This window comes from Amyelois transitella, chromosome 9 (assembly GCF_032362555.1).
Source record: "Amyelois transitella isolate CPQ chromosome 9, ilAmyTran1.1, whole genome shotgun sequence".
Taxonomy (NCBI): Eukaryota; Metazoa; Arthropoda; class Insecta; order Lepidoptera; family Pyralidae; genus Amyelois; species Amyelois transitella.
In genome coordinates this window covers 1865632-1890194 of record NC_083512.1, presented here as the reverse complement: position 1 = coordinate 1890194, position 24563 = coordinate 1865632, and the positions used below count along the sequence as shown (strand labels likewise).

The following is a 24563-nucleotide window of genomic DNA, read 5'->3' as shown; positions in this document are numbered from 1 at the left end:
GAAAATCACATGTCATCCTTAACTCAATCAATCATTCCTTTTAAAAAAGATAATACACATGGTCAGTTTCATTTTAGCGGTGGCTGATTTCACAGTCTGAGATGTGTAGGGTTAAGTAGCTGTAGAAAACATCAAAATGAGGGCGGTAATGTGTGTGTTAGCAATAGTGGTGCTCTCAGAATGTTTACCAATAAGGAAATTAGAAGATGACAAGGTAAAAGTGGTCACTTTAGATGCACCCAGTGTTGATGTTGAAGTAAATAAAACTAAATTGAGCAGGAATGCTGAAAGGAATTCTATAAGACCAGGACTAGTGGTCACGAGATATGCAATAACACTAGAGCCTGATATAAACAGTGGTAGGTTTAGTGGCGTCGCCGAAATTGATGTAAACATTCTTGATATCAATACAAGGGAAGACGACATTATCTTCCATGCTGAAGATTTAGATGTGCAATCTGTCACATTCCGCATCGGAGGTGGTTCCATCATTTATGATGCAGATTTCTCGATAGACGAAGATGAAGATCAATTAGTTATAGAGACTGGAAGAATTGCGTCACTATATACTTTTACGATAGAATATTCTGGAACTATGGAGTTGTCTGGAATCGGATTGTTTACTGGAACGTATCCGGGAAAGTAAGTACTCATTTCTATAACTGGATTAAAAGTAACTACTTACTTTCATTTATATTCATTAAATTCTCTAAGTACTAAGCTTCAGTCTAAACAACAGAAAATGAAAAATAAATTACATTCTCTAGCATTTATCTATAAAAATTGTGTTACGATAAAATGTACAAGTTTCTTACTTTATTGAAACAAATAGATACAAGCATAGAAAAAAAATTAAATGCGAAAGTTCCTGTGCATGTTAATTAAAAACTGACTGAGCCTTACCCTTCCACCCACGAAAAATGTTTGACCTTAGAATTTAAACTAAATCCAGTCTGAAATTTCATAAAAAGTTAAAACAAGACAAATCTTGATGACTTGATCTGTCCAAAACACAGCTCAGCACCTGAACATTATTGATTGTTAATTAAAATAACTGACTGTAACGAGTATATCATGTAATTGTCTGATTAATATAATAATTTATTGGCTTAATTCATTTATTTCATAAAGTTAATAATGTTAATTCATAAGACTATATTTTTGAATGCCAAGTGCGGCCGAATGTTTAGTGCTTAAAACAAATGTAACAACTGTAATATGACTCATTCATTGCATAATAAACCATTCATATTATTCATTCACATTAAAAACCATTTAAATAGAGAGCTTTAAATAGAACTTCTTCTTTCTCCTGATGTTGATAACATTCTAACCTGTAAACTTCTTTTATTTTTCGTAAATATCTTATATCATTCTATTGTTTGAAATTAATTCAATGGTGACTAGAGGATAAGTGCTGGAAACCACCCAGCACCACCAATCTCTCTCTCTCTCAAAACACTTATAAAAGACGAGCACAATACACCACGTTCAACTGTTTTGCTTAATGATAAAACTGAGATTCAAATAGTGACAAGTTGCTAGGTCATCGCCTAAAAGAAAAATCCCAAGTACATAAGCCTATTCCTAAGTCGCTTTTTCCGACATCCATAGTGAGATGAAGTGGTCATATTCTTTTTTCTATTGGTGCCGGGAACCACGCGGTACAGCTGAAAGATCAGAATTTGGCCTTTCAGTCTTGATGACTGTTGGCTCTGTCTACCCCGCAGGAGATTTAGACGTGATGATATGTTACGCTTATACTTTTCTCAATGCACGCAGAACTATGAAAAGATATATTAGGTTCAGGTTCAAGTTCAGGCTGTTAGGAATGCTCTTCCTGAAATGATTAGAAGAGCTCCTAGTCGCTCTGCGTTCAAACATGCTGTGAAGGGGTTCTTTCTTCGGCAGATTAATGATGGGTCATCCTAATTTGATATTTATGTATGTATATGTATTTATAGTGTATATTATGTATCTTGTATGTATTTACGCATTTTTTTTTTTTGTAATGTATGTATTTTGTCAGTATGCATGTGCACTTTATCGCATCACCAACTTAAAGTTTTTTCTGTTTGGTCAGCTGGTTGACTGGTAGAGAATGCCAAAGGGCATTAAGTCCGACTTTTGTACATTTTTGTTTTTGTGCAATAAAGTTTAAATAAATAAATAAATAAATCTTACTTACTGCTCTGTGATTGAAAGGGCCGAGGGTCTGCTAGGTCGTGTCTGAATAAAACAGAATTTTGGCTGTTCAAGGCGTCGTCTTATTGTCGTCTTGTCTTAGTTTTGATTGTCCTTTTTTTCATAAGTCTGTCCATTTTGGTCATCTATGTTATGTCAAAGAGTCTGTTCGTCCATGACGGCTGAACGGCCGCTACAGTGATTGTGATTCAATAGGATTCTTCACCTTGATAGCTATGCGTCCTTGGTACCATGCTAGCCTTATTATATACATACATACATACATATAATCACGTCTATATCCCTTGCGGGGTAGACAGAGCCTACAGTCTTGTAAAGACGGATAGGCCACGTTCAGCTATTTGGCTTTAAGATGGGATTGAGATTCTAATAGTGACAGGTTGCTAGCTGTCCTGTGTCTAGTAAATGGCTGAGTGCGTGAATGAGTATGAGTGTGTCAGCCCTCGTCTTCTATGGATTAGGCTGAAAGTTGGAATCACTCGGATCTTCGTTCTAGGTGTTTATGCACCTTGGGATGTGGGTTCGAGGGGTACAACATCAGCAAAAAGCGAAAACGAGGAGTTCTGGAATAGTGTAAGAGAAGTATTGAAAGTTACCAAGCCAAATGAGAAGATTATTATGTTAGGTGATTTTAATGGATGGGTGGGTGTAAAGCGTGATGGATATGAAAAGGTGCTTGGTGCGTTTGGTGACGAAAGGGAATGATAATGGAAGAAGTGTATTAGAAATTTGTCTAGAGTGGGATCTTTTTGTGTCGAACTCAATGTTTCAACATAAAGAGATCCACACCTACACAAGAGTGGAAGGTATTTTAAAAAGTATGATAGACTTTGTGATTGTAGATGAAAGATTGAAGAACAAAGTGCTGGATACCCGTGCATATCGCGGTGCTGGCATTGACTCGGACCATTTACTGGTGATATCCCGGATAAGGGGTATCTTCAATCGCTGGCGGCACAGGGTAAGGGAGCAAACCAGCGCTTTGGAAAGAGTAAAAGTAGAAAATTTGCAAGATATGGATGTAGGTAAGAAGTATATTAATAGACTGAAGGATGAATTTGAAGATTTAGAGGAAATGAGCGATATTGAAGATGGATGGAAGGAATTTAAAGAAAGAATTGTGAAAGTAGCTGTTGAAGTGTGTGGTGTAAGTAGAAGAAGGAAAGGAAAAAATCACAAAAATGCGTGGATGAGTAAAGATGTGCAAGAACTTGTGCGATTAAAGAAGAAAGCATGGCTGGATTTGTTAGCAGCAAAAGCTAACTTAAGAATGCAAGAGGTTATAGATGAAGATGTGAATGAAGCACGTAAGGAATATAAGAAAATGAAAGATTTGGTTAAGAAAGCTGTGATTAGAAAGAAAGAAGAGTATAAAGAGGATTTTGATAAAAGGCTATCAGAAGACTTTCAGTCAAATCTGAAAGTATTCTGGAAATCCGTAAGGTCAGCCCGAGGAAATACTATAACCAGAGAGCTGACTAGGATCAGATGCCAGGATGGTAGCGTTGTGAAAGGAGAAGAATGTGTACTAAAGATATGGAAGGACTATTTTGAAAGTTTATTTGAAAAAAAGGAAGGAAATAAGAAAGATTTCTGCTATAGCGAAGAAAAAGAGAATGAGATGGAAGGCGAAATTGAAATGTTCGAAATTGTGGAAGCACTTAAGAGTATGAAAGCGGGAAAGGCTGCTGGGTGTGATAGAGTGTCGGTCGAGATGCTTAAAGCAGGAAAAGGCGTAGTAGCTAGTCAGTTGTACTGCCTTTTCAATTTGTGTTGGAGAAGCGGCCGAGTACCAAAAGATTGGTGTAAGGCTGTTATCGTGCCACTTTACAAAGGAAAAGGGTCACAGCTGGACTGCAAAAATTATCGTGGTATAAGCCTGCTTAGCGTCGTCGGCAAATTGTATGCTAAGGTATTGATTAATAGAGTCAGGAATGAAACTGATGACAAAATATGGGATGCTCAAGCGGGATTTCGAAAGGGAATGGGATGTACTGATCAGGTCTTTTCCTTGCGGTGCATAGCCGAAAAGTTTTTGGCCAAGAGTCAAAAAGTCTATTGCACATTCGTAGATCTGGAAAAGGCCTATGACAGAGTTGAGAGGAATGAATTGTGGTCAGCACTTTCTATGCATGGGGTGAGCAGTCTCTTAATACGAGCACTGAAATCCTTATATGAGGATTCGAGTGCTTGTGTCAGGATAAACGGAGCGCACACTGAGTGGTTTAAGATTGAGAAAGGCGTTAGGCAAGGATGTGTTGCGTCACCGTGGCTGTTCAACCTATTTATGGATAGCTGTTTGACAGATTTGAAAGAGTCTAAAAGTGGATTAAGGATGAATGAGTTACTCGTCAAATGTCTGCTCTATGCCGACGATCAGGTTATACTGGCGTCATCAGCGGAGGAGTTACAGGAGATGGTAAACTGTATGCATGAAGCTTTAAAAGAGAAAGGAATGAAAGTGAACGTAAGTAAAACTAAAACACTGGTTTTTGAAATGGAGAAAGAAATGACAGCATGTAATATTTTGATTGGAGGAGAAAAAGTGGAGCAAGTGAAAGAGTTTGTATATCTAGGATCAAAGTTTACATCAGATGGCAAGTATGATAGTGATATTGAAAGGAGAGTGAACGCGGGGAACATGGTGAATGGAGCTTTGCATGCCTTTATGAGCAGTCAGAAACTATCCAAAAAGGCTCGACTGGCTGTGCACAGGGGCGTGTTGGTCCCGACATTAATGTATGGGAGTGAAAGTTGGGTATGGCAAAAGAAGCATGAAAGCAGAATAAATGCAGTGGAAATGAGAGCGTTAAGGAGTATGATGGGTGTGAAATTGAGTGACAGGATAAGGAACAGCGTGATAAGGGAATGTTGTGATGTGAAAGAAGATGTAGTTACAGGAATAGAAAAGGGTATGTTAAGATGGTTCGGTCATGTGGAGAGGATGAATGAAAGCAGGTTGACTAAGCAGATATACAAGGAGAGTGTGGAGGGAAAGGTCGGAGTGGGAAGACCTAGACGAACGTATCTTGATCAAATTAAGGACGTCCTGGTAAAGGGTCAGGTCAAAAGTACCCGAAACCGCCGAGCTTGTATGAAGAGAGTTATGAATGTGGACGAAGCGAAAGAAGTATGCAGAGATCGTGGCAAGTGGAAAGAGGTAGTCTCTGCCTACCCCTCCGGGAAAGAGGCGTGATTTTATGATGATGATGATGATGCTAGCTCATCGGCTAAAAGAAGAATCCCAAGTTTATAAGCCTACCCTTTATTCGGCTTTTACGACATCCATGGGAAAGAGATGGAGTGGTCCTATTCTTTTTTGTATTGGTGCCGGGAACCACACGGCACGGCGTTTTGGTCATCTATAATGTTAAGTCAAAGAGTCTGTTTGTTCATGGCGGCTGAACGGCCGCTACAGTGATTGTGGTTCAATAGGATTCTTCCTTACCTTGATAGCTATGCGTCCCTGGTACCATGCTAGCCTTATTGAAAGGAAGTATCTGTAATAGTTGAAATATAATTAATTACTCACGCTGGCAATACAAGTCCAGACTTGAAGTTTCTGACAGACGCGTGAAAGCTAATTATTCTATCTACTACTCTGTCAAGAAAGTAGCAGGAAAAGATCAATAATACACAAACTGTTTGTTATTCATCCAAATTTATTTTATCACCTTCAAAATATGCTCCTTTAGAAACGATACACTTACGCCAACGAATAATCCAATCATCAAAACATTTTTTAAACGCTGTTTCCGGAATTGAGGTCAGTTCTCGCCGCGAATTCTCTTTTATGTCTTCTACCGATTGAAAACGGGTGCCACGAAGTGGTAATTTGAGTTTAGGAAAAAGAAAAAAAGTCGGCTGGAGCCATATCTGGTGAATATGGTGGTTGCTCGATGGTATTTGTTGAGTGTTTGGTTAAAAATTCGTTCACAATGATGGCCTTGTGCGAAGGTGCATTATCATGGTGCAAAATCCAAGAAATTTCTTTCCACAAATCTGGCCTTTTTCGTCGGATTTGCTCTCTTAAACGCCGCATAACACTCAAATAATATTCCTTATTTACCGTTTGACCTTCCGGCAAGAATTCCGAGTGCACAACACCGCGATAGTCAAAGAAAACAGTCAACATGACTTTGACTTTTGAACGACTTTGGCGTGGTTTTTTCGGTTTCGGTTCAGTTGGAAGGCGCCACTCCGAAGCTTGTTGACTAGTTTGCATGTCAAACTCGTAAACCCACGTCTCGTCACCAGTAACAATGCGTTTCATGAATGTTGGGTCGGAATTGACTCGTTCTAGCATGTCCTCAGCGACACTCATGCGATTAAGTTTTTGAAAAAAATTCAGGTCTTTTGGGACTAGCCGAGCGGCAACATGTTTCATACCCAAATTATTAGTTAAAATGGTACGGATCGACTCGTGAGATACAGAAAGTTCGGTGGCTATCTCTCTCAAAGTTGAATGAGGATTTTCAGTCACTATTTCCTTCACTTTTGCGATGTTAACTTCAGTTGCAGACGTTGATGGCCTACCAGAGCGAGGCAAATCTTCCATCACATCTCGACCGCTTTTGAACGCTTTGTACCACTCATAAGCACGAGTTTTTGATAAAGTCGATTCACCGTAAGCCTTCTGTAACATTTTCAGTGACTCCGAACACGATATTCCATTGGCAATGCAAAATTTAAGACAAACTCTTTGTTCGATGTTTTTATCCATTATGAAATTAGCAATACACACTAGATATGATATTACTAAAAATAGCACTGTATTTAATGTAAACAACAGATGCAACTCAAACTCCGCGCCAAAATGGAAAACAGTTGTGCCAATCTTACAACAACAAAAAAAACAAAAATTTGAATTTGGAACCATAAATAAATAATCCATTCCCGATACTTTTCTGACTGAATGTATATCATCGTAGATAGTTTCAGTAATTATTACTTAAAATAATTTTATAAATGACACTTTTAGGGCCAAAATAATTTGAAAGTAGACAAGCGCATATACGCAGATTTAGCTAAAAAGAAAGAAAGAAAAATAGTTTATTAGCTATTAACTTAAGGTAACTTTTAGAAAGCCCTTGAGTAAAAACAAATGTCGAGATGACCCGTTATGATGTGAATAGTGACGTCGATATCCCTTGTGGGGTAGATAGAGCCTGCAGTGTTGAAAAGACTGAAAGGCCGTGTTCAGCGACACTTTTAGTGACAGGTTGATAGCCCATCGCAAAAAAAATAATCCAAGTTCAAAAGCCTTACCCTTTGACGTTTTTTACTACATCGATGAGAAAAATATTTAGTGGTCCTATTCTTAAATGCCGTAAACCACACGTACAAACACACGTGCCAAATTTTAACCTCTAACGCCCGGTAGTTTCTGATATTTAAAGACTTCCAATCAATTGATTGTAACTTGTACCGCAGACATCATGACTTAAGTGTTCGGTGATTTTTACAAAGACACTTGAATCTGTCCGGGGACCGATTCTGACACGGTCGAGAAAATTCACGTCTAAAAACATTTCGAAACTTAATCTTTTACCGTTTAGGCAGAGACAATACTCGGAAAAGTTGAAGGTCACGTATAGCAAGAGGCTTTAATTATTATGGAATTGAGATTAAGAGAAACTAACAGTTTAATAGCATATCATGTATAAATTTAAACACAAGGTATTTTTATTTTGGTATCTGTACCCTTAATGATAGTTTCTATAGTCAAAATTGCTAAGATATTCGTTTTGAATAAGTAGTTAGTTTCAAAATAAATTAATACATACATGAAATCACACCTTTTTCCCGGAGTGGTAGGTATACTTCTTTCTCTTCATTCACATTCATAATTATTCTCTACATGCAAGCTCGGCGTTTTCATGTACTCTTAACTTAGATCTCGTTTGAAAAAATATAGAAAATTATTTCTTGAAAAAAAGTGAGATCGAATTGTTTAACTAACATAATTTCCGCTCGTATGAGAATCGGGACGCTGTAAAAATTTGTCTTTCTTCTTTTATCTCACGTAGGTTTGTTATCGAAAATCAGATCTGATGATCATTGTAATATGTCTGCCTATTTTAACCATCTCCGTTTTGAAAATGGATTTAGTTCATCAAAATTTTCAAAACATCGACGGTCGGTTTAAGAAAAATGTGAAAGAAAGTTAGCAAAAATGGTCTGGGTTAAATCTAGCGGAACGTTCATAATATTGTTGCATTTCGCATTATTCAATACGTTTGAAGGTTTACCCATAACTGTGGAAACTGCTGACGCTAGTGGAACTCCGAAATTAAACAAAGAAACAGTTCCAGCCAAGGATGTTCAAGACAAAACCAACTTCAGTGAACCTTCGAACACCACAAGAAGCGCAAGAAATAACGTGAGACCTGGACAAACAGTCAAAAAATATGAAGTAGAATTAACAATAGACGGTAATTCATTTACTGGTAGAGTTGTGATGGATATAGAAATAGACGCAAATACAAGGAATAACCCTATAGCATTTAATGCTGGTGGTCTTAATGTAAGGAATGCGTACGCTGGACTTCCCAGTAATCCAGATCCTGACACGGCTAATTTTAGGACACGTGGTGCCGTTTTGGAAATAATTCCGGCTCGCACGTTTTTGGCTTATACTGTTATCATTGAATATTCTGGAACACTGGTCCAGCCTAACAGGGCTTACGGCAACGGACTCTTCCTAGGAGAATACCCCGAAAAGTAATTATAAATTTTGTTACTTTTATATTATGTAAAGTACCCGAAACCGCCGAGCTTGCATGAAGAGAGTTATGAATGTGGATGAAGCGAAGGAAGTATGCAGAGATCGTGGCAAGTGGAAAGAGGTAGTCTCTGCCTAACTTTCCGGGAAAGAGGCGTGATTTTATGTATGTATGTATATTATGTAAAGATATCATTATGTGCCGTAGGATTCCGGGTACTTAAGAATAAGGCAACTCCACCTTTCCCATGAATATACTAAAAGGCGACCAAGTGATAGGCTAATAAAGTTAGAATTTTTCTTTAAGACATGTGCTAGCAACTGTCACTATTGGAATCTCAAGTCCATCATAAAGTTGTTCGTGGCCTTTCAGTCTTTTAAAGGCCGTTGGTTCTGTCTACTCCGCAAGGGATATTAATATGATTGTATCACTACATAGTATAAAACAAAGTCGTTATTTTAGTCTGTTTGTCTGTATGCTTAAATCTTTAAAATTACGCAACGGATTTTGATGCGGTTTTTTGTAACAGGTAGAGTGATTTAAGAGGAAGATTTTTATGTATAATAACATTTATAATTTTGCACCCGTGTGAAGCCGGGGCGTGTCGCTAGTGTATGTATAAATGTATCATAATCACTTTAGTATTAGTCAGCTTGCATGAAGAGAGTTATGAATGCAGATTTCGTCGCAAGTGGAAAGATGTAGTCTCTGCTTACGTCTCCGGGAAAAAGGCGTGATTTTATGTATGTATGTAGTATGTATTAGTCAGAGTTTGCTTCGTTGAAAAGATTTTCTTGACTTACTGGAAATGGCCTCTTACTGTTAATTTTTTATCTCATACTCACATCTTCTGTTTAGCTTAAATGTATTCTCTGGTATATAGTCGACATGCTCTTGCACATTGCTATACCTTTCTATATAAAAAAAAACACTTAATGAGTGATTGACTGACAATTCAAAGCTCAAATCGCTGAGAAGCTTCATAAGTTTTATCTAAACAATAAAATACAACATATAAATTTCAAATTTATGTAAATTTACTTAAAACTATATGTAATAATTAGGCGTGCCAATATTAAATTTAATGACCATTGCATTGTTTAGATAACGCTTAGATTAATATCTTGAATAAAATGCGTGTTGAAATGGTTGACTCTCAAAAACTAGAATGCAAGTTTTTGTGATCACATAATAAATTATTAATTATTGTATAATAAATTAAATATGAAGTGTATAAGAGACAAACACCATTTAACAATATCTTATACAATCCAGGATAATGATCAATGAAATATTTTGTAACCCTCTTCATAGAAGTGAGAATGTATCTAGAACTAACGATTAAGAAGCCATGCCATTACCGATATCTATCGAATAAACAAGCCAACATAATTTACGAGTAGCTTGACGTCACATTGAATTGAAGTTAGGGATGTTATTTTAATCCAAAAACTCAAAACTGAGCACGTCGAAGATCAGACGTAGCAGAGGGAAGATTGTATGAATGCGTAGGGAATTTGTAGGAATAACTAACTTCATTAAACAAATTTCATCGAACGGTGTTAAACAAATTAAAATGCAAATATTTAGATACGTAATTTAATTACAGTAAGTATTATCTTTTACTGCAAATATCTGACCATACAATGATTATTGCTTAGGCACTTAAATTTTTAACATGTGCAAATAAAATTGACTTTATCACAAGATACACAAATACGTTATCGAAAATCAGATTTGATGCCCATCGATATATTTCTCTGCCCATTTGACCGTATCGGAGTCGTGAATAGAACGTATGGCTCTCTGAGTGAAATGTGAAAGACCATATCGCAAAAATGGTCTGGTCAAAATGTAAATGGAAGTTTCTCTTGTTGTTGCATTTCGCATTTTTCAATGTGTTTGAGTGTCTACCAATCAGCGTGAAAACTATGGACGCTAATGAAATTATTTCAAAAGACGTTAGTGAAATTATACCAAAATTGAATGAAGAAAAAGTGGCCATCGAAAATGTTCAAGGAAATCACAATTTTACTGTACCTTTGAATGCAACAAGAAGTTCAATAAGACAAGATTTAAGACCTGGCCAAATGGTTAGGCAGTATGCCGTTGAATTAACTGTGAATGGCGATTCGTTTAGTGGCAGAGTTGTGATGAATGTCGAACTTGTAACAGCTACTCGTGAAGATCCCATTTTACTTCATTGTGATGGTCTAAATATTGAGAATGTATTAGCTGATGGTATTAATAGTGCAGATCCTGACTCTGCTGAGTTTTCGGTTGATGACGGAATTTTGGAAATTGTTCCAGCTCGTGTTTTTTCGTCTTATACTGTTATTATTGAATACTCAGGGTCATTAGGCGACGCTGGCGTTGGTTTTTTCTTAGGAGAATATCCGGGAAAGTAAATATACAATTTTAGTATTTTCTTTATTATTATATGCCTACTTATATTTTATAAAGCTTACGTTATGTTGAAAATTAAACGCTTTTGTTAAAAAAATGCCTTCGTTAAAACAATACATTATTTTCCATCTCATCATAACTTATTCTCGTTTGCTATCATGGCTTTAAAGTTGAATAGAAAAAAGTATTTTTATTTAGATATAGAAAATAGTTTTGGTTTTAATTTTTTTAAGAGATAATTAATCTAAATAAGCAAAAATGTAATTAAATACGATTTGGAATTATTTATTTCATATCTATGAACTGATTATACGCAGACGTTAATCGAACAAGTTCACTTAATACCTTTTCTGCACAGCTTTAAGAAGTGCAAAACAATGACCAGTAGAAATTTTTAGTAAGAAAAATCAATAGGTTAATTTATCCGTATTTATATTTAGCGTTAAACTCTTACATACATACATACATATGATCACGTCTTCATCCCTTACGGGGTAGACAGAGCCAACAGTCTTGAAAAGACTGATAGACCACGTTCAGCTGTTTGGCCTGAATGATAGAATTAAGATTCAAATAGTGACGGGTTGCTAGCCCATCGCCTAAAAGAAGAATCCCAAGTTTATAAGCCTATCCTTAGTCGCCTTTTACGACATCCATGGGATCGAGATGGGAGTGGTCCTATTCTTTTTTTTATTGGTGCCGGGAACCACACGGCACGGCGTTAAACTCTTCAGTGAAAATTTTCATATAATTAATTACAGGTTGATTTGTAGAATGGATATCAAACTATGACTTAACTCTATTGTTAAATTATTTATAAATGTAATTAAATTAAGTTGAATATTTAAAAAAATGAGTGCGTCCTCCTCTTATCTATCCATATTTCTGTGCCCGCCAGGGTCTATAAATATGTTCTTTTAATATAATTCATAAAATCGTCGTCAATTTTATGGTAATAAATGATTGAGTATTAACTATGTTTCTTTTTACAGTACATATGTTGCGATGAACTTATACCCGACGAACGCGAGAAGAGTGTTCCCGTGTATGGACGAGCCAACAGAAGCATCTGTTATATCTTTCACATTCAATAATCTGAACTACAACCACTTGATTTCCAACTCCATGCTAGAAGAGAACAGTCAGTAAGTAGCTAGTAATAAGTTTGTAGCTAAATTTAACGACACTGTAGTAATGGTACTATATGTAGGTACCTATTTTTTCACAATAATTAAATTAGTATCTGATTTTAATGATCATTTATAAAATGTCAAGTGACAAGAAAATCAAGATGTGAAAGTTGATTGATTTGTGAATACAAATTATTAGTGACGTGTTAAAAAGAAAGAAAGAAAGTAAGAAAACAAATATAAAATCGGGAAAAGCTGAGAGAGAAATATTAAAAAGCGTGCCCCAGGCTCAAGGAGCATAATGCATACGCAGTTATGACAAAAAGAGTGTTTCACAAGAATATTCCTAAATAGTGAATTTACTAATTGAGACAAGTTTTAGTGTTACTGTTTCAATGGGTTAAAATTTTAGCGTGAAATAATCCAGATTTTTCGTTTGTAACGAACCATTTTTAGGTACTAAAATGCATCGAATTCTATATTAATACAGTTTTTATTTTTATTTTTAGGTAATTAAATTTGAGTTGTATTATTAGCATCTAACCCGTAACGTAACGTAACCTAAAACAATTTTCTTTCTAGAAATCAGTTCCGTGCTTTGCAAGGCCCGCCTCAAGTTTGGGGTATGGTCGCTCACAATTTCGAAAGTGTGCTCATCCCGACTCCAGGAGTTCAAGTTTACGGTCGTGTAGGGCTCACCAATCAAGACGCTCAGGCAGTAGCCATAAACTTCTTCTTCAACACCCTCAACGCTTGGACTAATAAAGAGTATTCAGATATTGACGATAACCAAGACGGAAGAATGGTTATATTGGCACTACCCGATGTGGATATTGAGTGGAGTGCTCTGTCTACTGTTGCTATTTGGTGAGTTTGTATATTTGCGCTTTTTTTTGGGAGAGAACACGCATATTCCATTAATCTGATGATCAAATTACGAGTTACGGCTTTTAATTTATTAAGGACCATGCGATCATCAAGTTATTGGTTTCTGTTATTCAAAAATGGTTAAGGAATTTCATTCATTATCAAACTTACTTGAATTATTTCTGCCTACTCAATTATTTGTAAAACAATTCCTACGTAATGTCACTATACAAACAAATCAAGACATTTTATACAATTTTTAGGGAGCCTTATGTCATTATGGCAACCCAGCAATCAGTAAAGCAAAGATCCACGGCTTTGGTGAAGGTGGCGGAGGCGATGGCGAGACAATGGTTCGGCTATGTGATATACCCAGAAAATTGGAAGCACGAGTGGGTTGTGTCTGGATTGGGATCATATGCGGCGTGGGAGATCTTAAGAGAAGTATGTTGTGTAATTTTGATTCTAAATCAGCTGGTGTTAAAGTTTAAAACCATACATACACAAACGAAAAGATATCACAAGAATTTCATCTCGATATCGGAGTTATGACTTCATGAATAACGATGCTTCTTAAATTTATTTATAAAGACCACACAACAATTAATTTTTTTATTGTGACGTTTAGGTAAAGCGTCGCAGGTAAGAGTGATGAGAGATAGTTTATAAATCCATATAATAAGTACAAGCTTTATAAGGACTAGTTTTACAATCTTTAAGAGGGCGTGGGTTTAGCTGTAGACACGAGATCCAGCAAGTAGACTACTTGAAGTAGACTACCTGAAGCTGGCAAGCTACTTAACTTGGTGAGTGCTGAAATAGACCAAAGGCGGGGTATCTGGGTAGGGTGCTCGGACGGTGGAGAGGGGCGCAGGGGAGACCACGCCGGCACGACGTCACATATCACTCACTCAGCTGACTGGTAGAAAAGCTTTAGATCTTCACTAAACTTAAAGACCTAAATGCTTTAATTCCGCCATGGCATGCTTTGTAATTTAGTCAAATAAATAAAATAAATATGTAATACCCTCGTTCTTTTATAGTTTCAAGAACCAACCGGAGGAGCCACGGATATATCTCTATTAGATATCAACACATTATTTGTAACTGAAATAATCCAAGAAAGTCTATTGAGAGACGCGTCTTTGAGCTCCAGAATCTTAGAGCCAAATAATGATATATTTGATGTAAATGAAATAAGAGATCACAGAAAGAGTATAGAGTTCAAATCAGTGGCCCTTATGAGGATGTTAAGATTATTGTTGGGAGACGAAGAACAAGATTTCATGCAAGTTGCAGCTCAGAACTTGCTCAATTCCAGGTAAATTCTCGATCTAAAACTGTCGCACGCATGTTGTAGAATTAAGTTTTATTACTGAATACATACATACATATGGTCACGTCTTTATCCCTTGTGAGGAAGACAGAGCCAACAGACGATAAAAAGACTGACAGACCACGTTCAGCTAATTGCTAAATATTTAATTGAATTTTCAAATCATTTTAAAGACACTAGAACTACTTTCAAAAATAGAAAACATTAAATCATCCCATTGATTGTAACGTAACATAATAATATTAAATAATAACGTTACTAAATATGAGCTATTTTCAACGAATCTGAATTCTTGTATCGGTGAAGTATTTTTATCATTACAGAATTAAGATAAATCAATCTCCAACGCAATATCTCTGCGGAAAAAGATACTCCAACATGTCATAAATTCATGACGATATAGAAATATTTGTGTTTCTGGGAAAAATGTTTTTAGATCAATATCTAAACGTCTTTATTGCTTATTGTAAAGATAGAAAGTACAGTTACAAGACTTGCCACGCTTCGTTAGATGGCCGATTGATGCAAATGGGATTTAGAGATATATAATGGAATGTTGCTAACTCATATCCTATGAGAAAATTCACAAATTCATAATATCAACAATCTGCGCGAAACATAGCTGCCATTATGTTTTGAGTACCACATTGGAACAAAACTAGCAATAGTTAAAATCTTCATCAATTCTCAAAGAAATTTCATTCGATGAATTATTTCTCCCAGGTCACTGCAAACTGTAAACTCAATCAACTTCTATGATGCGATCAATAGCGAATTCGGAGGAAATGATTTCATTGAGGATATAGAGGAGTACATGGAACAATGGCTTAAAAATACCGGCTATCCCAGTATCTTCGTCAGTCTTAGGTCTGGAGGTCTTGTTTTGACTCAGGTAAATAAAGCACTAGTGTAGTAATAAAATTACTTCTATTAACAAAATCTAAACAGCGGACGAATGTAAATTTTCATGACATGGTAATCAGTATAAATTTAATGATTTGTTGTGTCAGCAACTCATTAATGTAAAGGAATTAATAACAGATAATGTTAATTTTGTTTAAAACTTATTAAAAATATACGCAATTTTTTTTTCCAATTTAGTACTTTATAACTCGATTTTGCTACAATGAAACCTTCAACATCTTCAAGTGTCGTCAGTCCATAAATTACGTGTATTTCAGACAGTTTTAAAAGGCGCTTATGTTTTTGTTGTCGACTATATTGTGGTTTTGACTACTAAACTTTTTGACTGCCAAAAAAATTGCGAGTTTTTTTTCGTCTTTTTAGGAGCGGTTCTCATTCAGTTCATTACCACAAATGGGCTTCGAAATACCCATAAGTTACACTACGAGTATGGATCCTGACTTCGACAACATATATCCCGAGTCAATGACAGACGGCACATTGATGCTGGACCGGGTTTTGGGTGACGATGACTGGATACTCTTCAACATACAGGGACAAGGTAAGACAAAATAAAAAAGGTATAAAAAAAGGATTGACAAAGACATATCTGAAGAAATATTAAATCAAAGATCGTCACAAATAGCGCCTGGGCTTCTTACTAGAAAAAAGTGGATGCAACCGGGACTCATTCTAGGAATAGGTGAGGTTAAGATACATATAGTCACGTCTTTATTCCTCGCGGTGAAGATACAGCCAACAATATTGAAAAGAGTGATAGGCCACGTTCGGCTGTTTGGCTTAATGATAGAACTGAGATTCAAATAGTGACAGTTTGGTGGAACCCCAAGTTTAAAAGCCTATCCGTTAGTATTATTCCCTTATGATGAGGATTACTTACCAAACCGAAGATTCTAAGAGCCAGATTGGAAATTAGACCAATCCCTGTTTGTCGAAAATTCGCGAAATATGATTTTCTATTTAGAATGATCACTTGTGAGTTTGTTATTGTTTGATTAGCAGGCCTATCTAAATTGTGTAATAGTATTGTATATAGGTAGTTCTTTATCGTATATAATCGTTGTTCACCTTATTGATGTGACATTCATACACCGAATATTACATATAAGTTAACTTAAGACTAAAATAAAGGATGAAGAGCACCGCTTCAGATTATCCAAACATCCAAGGTCCATAATCCTTTGACAAGCCAATGAATGAAACCGAGTCTATTTTAGGTTACTACCGTGTGAACTACGCTGACGATCTATGGGAGAGAATCATTGAGGCGCTTAACGACCCCGACCAAAGAGAAGTCATCCATCCGTTGAACCGTGGCACTGTATGTATTAAGAATTTATAATTTACACGTCTACTCTAAAAAGGATATTGTTTTTGGGACTAAGATTTATCACACATACATATAATCACATCTATGTATGCCCATTGCGGTGAAGACAGAGCCAACAGTCACGAAACGACTGATAGGCAACGTTCAGCTGTTGGGCTTAATGATAGAATTGAGATTAAAATTGTGATAGGTTGCTAGCCTATCGTCTAAAAGATGCATTCCAAGGTTATACGCTTATTTTTAGTCGCCTTTTAAAACATCCATGGAAACGAGATAGAGTGGTCCTATTCTTTTTTTTTTTATTTATTTAATAACAAGGTAATTGCTTTAAAAAATTGCTTAATGTACTCATACACTTAATGTGCCATTTTAGCAGTAAGCATATAAAGAACGTAACAAATTGATGTTCACATGTTTGGCTGAATATTTTGAGAATATTAACTTTAATTCACTAATAAAGACAAGTTACAGTTAAGATTAAAATTGTGAAGTGTCTGTCGAAGCTTGAAAAGCATTATTAAAATAAGCAAAGTCGAACATCACTTGTAGCAAGCACAACATTATTATTTTAAAACAAAAAAGATAAAATGAAAAAGAAAATAACTAGCGCATTAATTAAAGAAGTCTTGTTTATATATCCAATTTATTTATAAAAAAATATTATTATTAATTAACAAATAATTATATTATTAAAAATATATAAAACATTAAAAAAAATTAAAAAATTATAATATAAAAATTAATTATTTTTTATTTTATAAAAAAATAGTGTTAAAATTACAATTTAGTCAAAGTTATATACATTAATTAGTATTTTGCACAGCTTGTAGATGACGCATTGAACCTGGCACGAGCGAACAGAGTGGGTTACGATATAGCATTCACGGTGGTGCTGGCCATGGAGCATGAGAAAGAGTACGCACCTTGGAAAGCCTTCGTGAGGAACATGGACTTTTTGAGGAAACGACTGGTGGCTCTGGTAACAGAGGACGAAGATCTGGATCCTGATATTTATCTGGTAATTTTAATATTTATATATATAATTTAACATGACATTTAACATTTTAACATGATGTAATAAAAAATAAAGAATATTAATGTATAGTTAGAAGTTTCTTTACACCACTTATTATTTTGTCAACTTATTTCAGTTACCCAAATCAGAGTTTGAAAATGTGTTAAATACTTAATTAGGTTAATTTTTAAAGAAGCAATTTTCTAATATGCACCTTGGCGACTATATTGGCGATTGGTCGTAATAATTCATTTACCAAGTCATGTACATAAAAAAACAAAGAATAATAATTCCGAAAATTCCACAGTAATCAATTTCGTCATCGATTAAATAATATTTATTCATATTCCCAAAAAGTTTTGTGAGTTAAAACTCTATGTCCAATTATTTAACAAAATGTGAAATCTCATGGCATTAAACTTTTAAAAACCAATACATTATTTCAGCGAATGGTCCGAAGAACAATTGGGAGTATTGAAAACGAACTCGGGTTTTATCCTGATCCGTTGCTATCGGAACCAGCAATGGATTCTCTCACTAGAGGTCTTGTAATGGACCACGCGTGTCGTGCCAACTACCAGCCATGTATAGCGGCCGCTGTTGATTGGTTTTACGCTTCTGGTACTGACGAACCTACAGTGTAAGTAAACGAAGCAGTAAATGTAAAAATGACTCACATCAAACTTCAAAATTTGGCAAAGTCCAAGGCCTTGGGAGCCCCTTGCGCGCTTTTGCCGTGAAGGAGCGAGGAACGTCAAACCCTCGCCTAAAAAAGTCCCGCTGTAATAGAAAACACTATACCTACTCAAAGTAAAAAAAAAACTTCAAATTGATAATAAATTTGTATTTAAAATCTTTATCATGATTGGTAAATACTATTATCCGTATGTAAATACTATTATTCTCTGCACCAATAAAAAAAGAATAGGACCACTCCATCTCTTTCCCATGGATGTCGTAAAAGGCGACTAAGGGATAGGATTACAAACTTGGGATTCTTTTTAAGCGATGGACTCGCAACCTATCATTATTTGAATCTCAATTCTATCATTAAGCCAAATAGCTGAACGCGGCCATTCAGTCTTTTCTAGACTGTTGGCTCTGTCTGCCCCGCAAGGGATATAGACGTGACCATATGTATGTATGTATGTATTATCTGATCCAATAAAACTTGATCTTACTTACAGAAATCCCGATATCCCACAAGACCTAAGACCAGCAGTCTACTGCACCATGGTCAGGGAGGGAGACAATACTGTCATTGAAGCCCTGGAGAGGAGAATGGAGATTGAGCCGACGCAGTACGAACGCATTGTAATTATGGAGTCTTTGGGCTGTTCACGCGATATGGACTATATCAATGTGTGAGTTTTTATTGTAAACTAGCTGTTGCCCGCGACTGCGTCCGCGTAAATTTCGAGTTGAATCTACAATTGGTGAAGATTGTAATTAAATCGGTTCAGTACTTTCGGAGATAAGCGTGATCATACATACAGACAGACAGACAAAAAATAAAAAATAAAATTTTTGCTTTCTTTTATTCATTCTAAGTGTCTCTCTATCAATTTCAGTCAGAAATACTAAATGTACACACAAAATATTTTTACTGTTGTATTATATGTATAGATTATTGATTGAGAAAAACATAATTTAGTCAAATAAAAAATTGATTTCGATCAAAAAGTTCACCCTTGATATCGTATTCCAATAAACTTTTTTATATTACAGGCTCTTAGAAACCACAATAGCTGACAACAGCCCGTATTTGGTTGAAGAGAGATTCAGAATCTTGTCGTCAGTAATAGAGAGCAGTTATGAAAATGCTTTGGTTGCTCTCAACTTTATGTCGAGACGTACTAACGAAATAAGAAACATGTGAGTATATAATAGCTTTTACCACCCAATTGGTTTTAGCGCCATCTTAAAAAAGCGACGAATTTACTCGTAATGCCATCAACAAAAAGCAACGAATTAAACGCTACCACGGGACCTATATTTTTTACCGGGATGATAGCTACCTTATGTCTTTCTTCAGACTCGTGATACTGATACGTGATATTTCGATAAAATTGATGAACACAAATACTTATTATATGTATATATTTATTTATCAAAAATACTGATACAAATTATATAAGTATAAGTTGTATCTTTGGTTTAGTATTTTTTTAGCTGTCAATAAATATATACGGGGCAAATTACACATATTAAATTAGCGTCGAAGTTAGTTCGGAGCTTGTGTTACAAGATACTAACACAACGATACTAAACATCCGAGACCCAGGCCAATCAGAGAAATTCTTGTCTCATGATACCCAGGCCGAAATTCGAACCCGGGGCCTACTGCATTACAGATAAGCGCACTACCGATCCGCACTCATAATTATTTGTTTTTACGAAATGGTTCCACGTAAGCTACTCCGTACCCCAAAACAACCTTTATTTCCACTATCTTACATCTTATCCCCGAATAAAGGATGAGACGTTATAAATTACCGTGACATATTTGCGAGTTTCTGTGGGTAAATTTGTGGTCCAATTAAAGTAGGAAAAAAAAATTAAACAATTTTGTCCGTACGTTGCAGGTACGGCGGTCCGGGAAAATTGGAAGAACTAATATTTTTACTAGCTGCGAATATGGCTAACGATGTCCTCGCGACAGAAGTAAGTGTTTTATAGTTATTTTTCGGTATACATTAAATTTTGTTTTTGTTTTTTATATAAAAATTGTATATGAAGTTATTACAAAATCAAGATTTATTTTATTTTATTTAACTTGTATAGAATAGATTTGGCATTTTTCATTTATTTTTAGATTATTATACTTTAACGTGTAACTGTTTTATTCTGCACGACATTTAACCTGAAGTGACCATTTAATCAAGACTACCAGAAACCATTCGTAAATATTAAACGTCTTTAACGTCGAATAATTATCTGAATCAATATTATCTTTATTAACTAAGCGTAGGTATTGATGATGAGTTTTCATTGTTATTTGATGAAGCATGTTGCCAATAACTATTGTTTTTTATTATATATTCTACACCAAGTCTAAAAATAATTCAAACTCTTTTTATTTACCTTTTTTTAGTTCAACAACTGGAGAAGCGACAGGAACAATAATTTGGACGACTCACAAGATGCAGCCGACAGGGCTTATGAGATAATTGTGCAGAATCTGGAATGGGACGAACTTCATATGGATTTCGTCTACGAGTGGATAGATGAAAATGACGCCCCCACATTAGTCGTTTCACTGTTATTGCTTTGTGTAACGACTTTTATGACTTTGTTTAACCAATAGTTATATTCATTGATATAAGTTATTATTGGTAAGTATTGCTATAGAAACATAAATAATAATTCATTTAGATAACCAAACATATTTTGATGTTTTTTATGAATATTAAATTTGAAACAAACGCGTCCTCTTGTTTCAAATTTAATAAAATTAATAACTATAAAGAAAAAAAATTATAATAGCGCAATGTTAAATACATTAGATAATTAGATAATGAAGTATAAATTTTAATTATTTTTTATGTACAACGAGAGAAATTTAGTTTTATCTTTAGAGCTAGTATTTTATATACATTAATGATGTGTTTATTATTTAAATTAAAAATGAATTGCTAGATACTAAGAATTTGTTACAATAGGTAAAATATTAATTATTTAGAAATATTCTATTGTATTTTTGTGTACCAATGAAACTCATTACTATCATTTCCGATAATAATTTCAGTTTCATAATAAGTTATTTGTAAATTGAAATATAATATTTTGGCATGTTCACAGTAAGTTTAAGATAATTAAATTTAAAATGTGAATTATGTGTAACTATGAAAATGTTTTAAATTTGTTGTATATTAAATGTATGTGAGAAAGTAAAAATGTATTATATAAATTGCACAAAGTGAAAATATATAATCGCTATTAATAAGTTTACCTATATTCATAGTTGTTAAATATATTTAATTTCTAATTATTAATTATTTTATCCAAATACTACGTAGATATAAAATGTAAATGTAAGTATGATAATATGTCCGTCATTATCGAATAAATTGCACAAAGTTATCATAATTATTGTACTATTTATTAAGTAGTAATTTTACTTTTATTAATTTATATAAAAAAATATTTTAGTGAGCTAAATAAGCCTTAAATATTTTTAAGTAAGATAACAACCTTTATGTTACTATAATTTAAATAGTCCTAAGATTTAAGTTTAAGGTTTTTTTTACTGCATTTTCACTCATAGTTTTTGTAAGGCTAGGAAAAATTTGAAGCAAACGCGTCCTCTTGCTTAATTTTTTTTTAATTAAATTTATTCAGAATTGATTTGTAAGTATTAATAATGTGTTATATTACATAATGATAAGTTTAACGTACGCTATGCAAATGTAAAAAAGTCTTAAAATAAATTTAAGAACATAAAACCGTGTTTTTCTTTTACATTGATTTAATTTTTTATTTAAATTATATACTCATTTATATATTGAATGTAGTAATAACTTTAAAATTATATACATGGCAAAACAATGTTTGCCGGGACAGCTAGTATAAATAAACATAGATAAATTAACCTATTGATTACTCTTACTATTTTCAAAATATTCTTCTGTTCTTTGTCTTGCACTTTTTAAAGCTGTGCAGAAGTGTGCTGTGTAGGAAGTATAGTTAAGTTATTCCTGCAGAAAATAGAATGAGAAAAGAGGAGAGAAATAATCAATCAGTTTTCAAATTACTATATTATTGAACATGAAATAAAAATATTTTACAATAAAAATTACATCTGACATTTTTCTAACTAACAAAACCATATGGCAACCGTTGCTATGGCGTATACCAAGAAGGTTGCCTGCATGCATACATACATATGGTCACGTCTATATCCCTTGCGGGGTAGATAGAGCCAATAGTCTTGAAAAGACTGAATGGCCACGTTCAGCTATTTGGCCTAATGATAGAATTGAGATTTAAATAGTGACAGGTTGCTAGCCCATCGCCTAAAAAGAATCCCAAGAATCCCACTTAGTCGCCTGCATGCTGTGTATTTATATATATTTTTTATGCGAGTGCTAGAGTTGGAAATTTCCACGATTTACGTAGACGTCGAAAAGAGGACGTCCACGCTCCTTTGTTCACAACTCGCCCGAGTGCGAACTTTGGTTATTTCGCGAGAATTGTTATTTGCTATCATGACAACTTTAAACATTTTGCTTCTTGATTCGTCTGCAGGGGGAGATTAATTTGTCTTAAAACTTTGTTTTTGTTTTTCATTTTGTATGCGGACATTATTTATTTTATTTATTTACTTATTTAAGTAGACAGATAATATCGAGAATGGTAGGTAAGAAATATATAATATCTACTGAATTAATCTGCTTGAAATATCGCGTATATATAATTAACGCGTAATATAAAAAAAAAGAATAGGACCACTCCATCTCGTTCCCATTGATGTCGTAAAGGCGACTAAGGGACAGGCTTAAAAACTTGTAATTCTTCTTTTAGGCGATGGGCTAGCAACCTGTCACTATTTGAATCTCAATTCTATCATCGAGCCAAAAAGCTGAACGTGGCCTGTCAGTCTTTTCAAGACTTTTGGCTCTGTCTAGCCCGGAAAGGATATAGACGTGACTATATGTATGTATATAATTAAGAGTCTGGAGAATGGCATAGACTTATCAATAGCGATTATTCCATCCCAGGTAGGTAATGCTTATTTCTCCCTTTTTTATGGTTTATTCCACTTTGATCACGATTTTTGTGTCCTGAAATGGCAAATCACACGGGTGATAAAAATCAACAAGATTGATTCCACATTTTTTGTTTCCTGTTAACGTCTGATGGCAAATCACCTTGAAGATCACCACACCACAAGTTTTAAACTAAAATTATTTGTGATGAAATTACCCACAATAATAAAGTAAAGTATATATAGTATAAAGTATAAAAATTTTGAATTTGTATTTGAAATGTAATTAACAAGTACATTTCAAATACAAATTCGTAGTCGTAGTTGTACCATTATAAGCATGTGAATTAAAAATAGGTTAAAATATAAAAAATTATGGAATTTTATTACCCAGGTGATTTTAAGAAACAAATAATTATGGTTTTAATCTTATAGATTTTGATCTTCCAGGTGATAATATGCTATCAGGTGATTTTAGGATACAAAAATGTGGAACTTACCTGGGTGATCAAAGTGGAATAAACCTTTTTATAGATGGCATTAAATGCATCGCCTTTTGTAAAAGAATTTTATATATTTATAGATTAGAAACCATTTGCGACTTCGTCAGCGTAGAAATCCTATCATAAAATACAAGCCTATTATACTATAAATAAATATGCATTATTCTGGGTTTTCAGCTAAATGCATGTCAAATTTCATCGTGATCGGTTCAGTTGTATTTGCGTGAAAGAGTAACAAACATCCATACAAACATACAACTCTCGCATTAATAAAAAGGATTATATACTGTCCACGAGCGATCAAGACAGAATGCGACCGGACGTATAGATAAAAGAAGAAAATTATATCTAGGCACAAAATTTAATTTTACATTTCTAAAATTCCCACGGGTTAGCCCGAAAGCCATAAAATGCG

At 34.6% G+C, this 24563-nt stretch overlaps 1 protein-coding gene across 3 annotated transcripts; it reads left to right on the top strand.

Annotated features, from left to right (window-relative positions):
* Positions 1-60: 60 nt before the first annotated feature.
* Positions 61-22383, top strand: LOC106130359 (membrane alanyl aminopeptidase). Of its 3 annotated transcripts, none has more exons than XM_013329185.2 (14): positions 61-642; positions 12329-12481; positions 13049-13333; positions 13597-13777; positions 14377-14654; positions 15393-15561; positions 15957-16134; positions 16811-16914; positions 17747-17941; positions 18385-18578; positions 19126-19302; positions 19667-19813; positions 20524-20602; positions 21033-22383. In XM_013329185.2, exons 1-14 carry the CDS (start codon positions 137-139, stop codon positions 21243-21245), a joined length of 2859 nt encoding a protein of 952 aa, XP_013184639.1. In that variant the 5' UTR covers positions 61-136; the 3' UTR covers positions 21246-22383. The 3 variants fall into 3 exon arrangements, with proteins under 3 accessions (XP_013184639.1, XP_013184638.1, XP_013184637.1); XM_013329184.2 differs by lacking the exon at positions 61-642 and adding an exon at positions 8310-8928; XM_013329183.2 differs by lacking the exon at positions 61-642 and adding an exon at positions 10689-11334.
* Positions 22384-24563: the final 2180 nt, after the last annotated feature.

Coding starts and splice junctions, on each gene's coding strand:
- LOC106130359 (XM_013329183.2), top strand. CDS start 10,769: ATGGTCTGGTCAAAATGTAAATGGAAGTTTCTCTTGTTGTTGCATTTC. Junction 11,335..12,328: donor TTAGGAGAATATCCGGGAAA/GTAAATATACAA, acceptor TTCTTTTTACAG/TACATATGTTGCGATGAACT. Junction 17,942..18,384: donor TGGATCCTGATATTTATCTG/GTAATTTTAATA, acceptor ACATTATTTCAG/CGAATGGTCCGAAGAACAAT.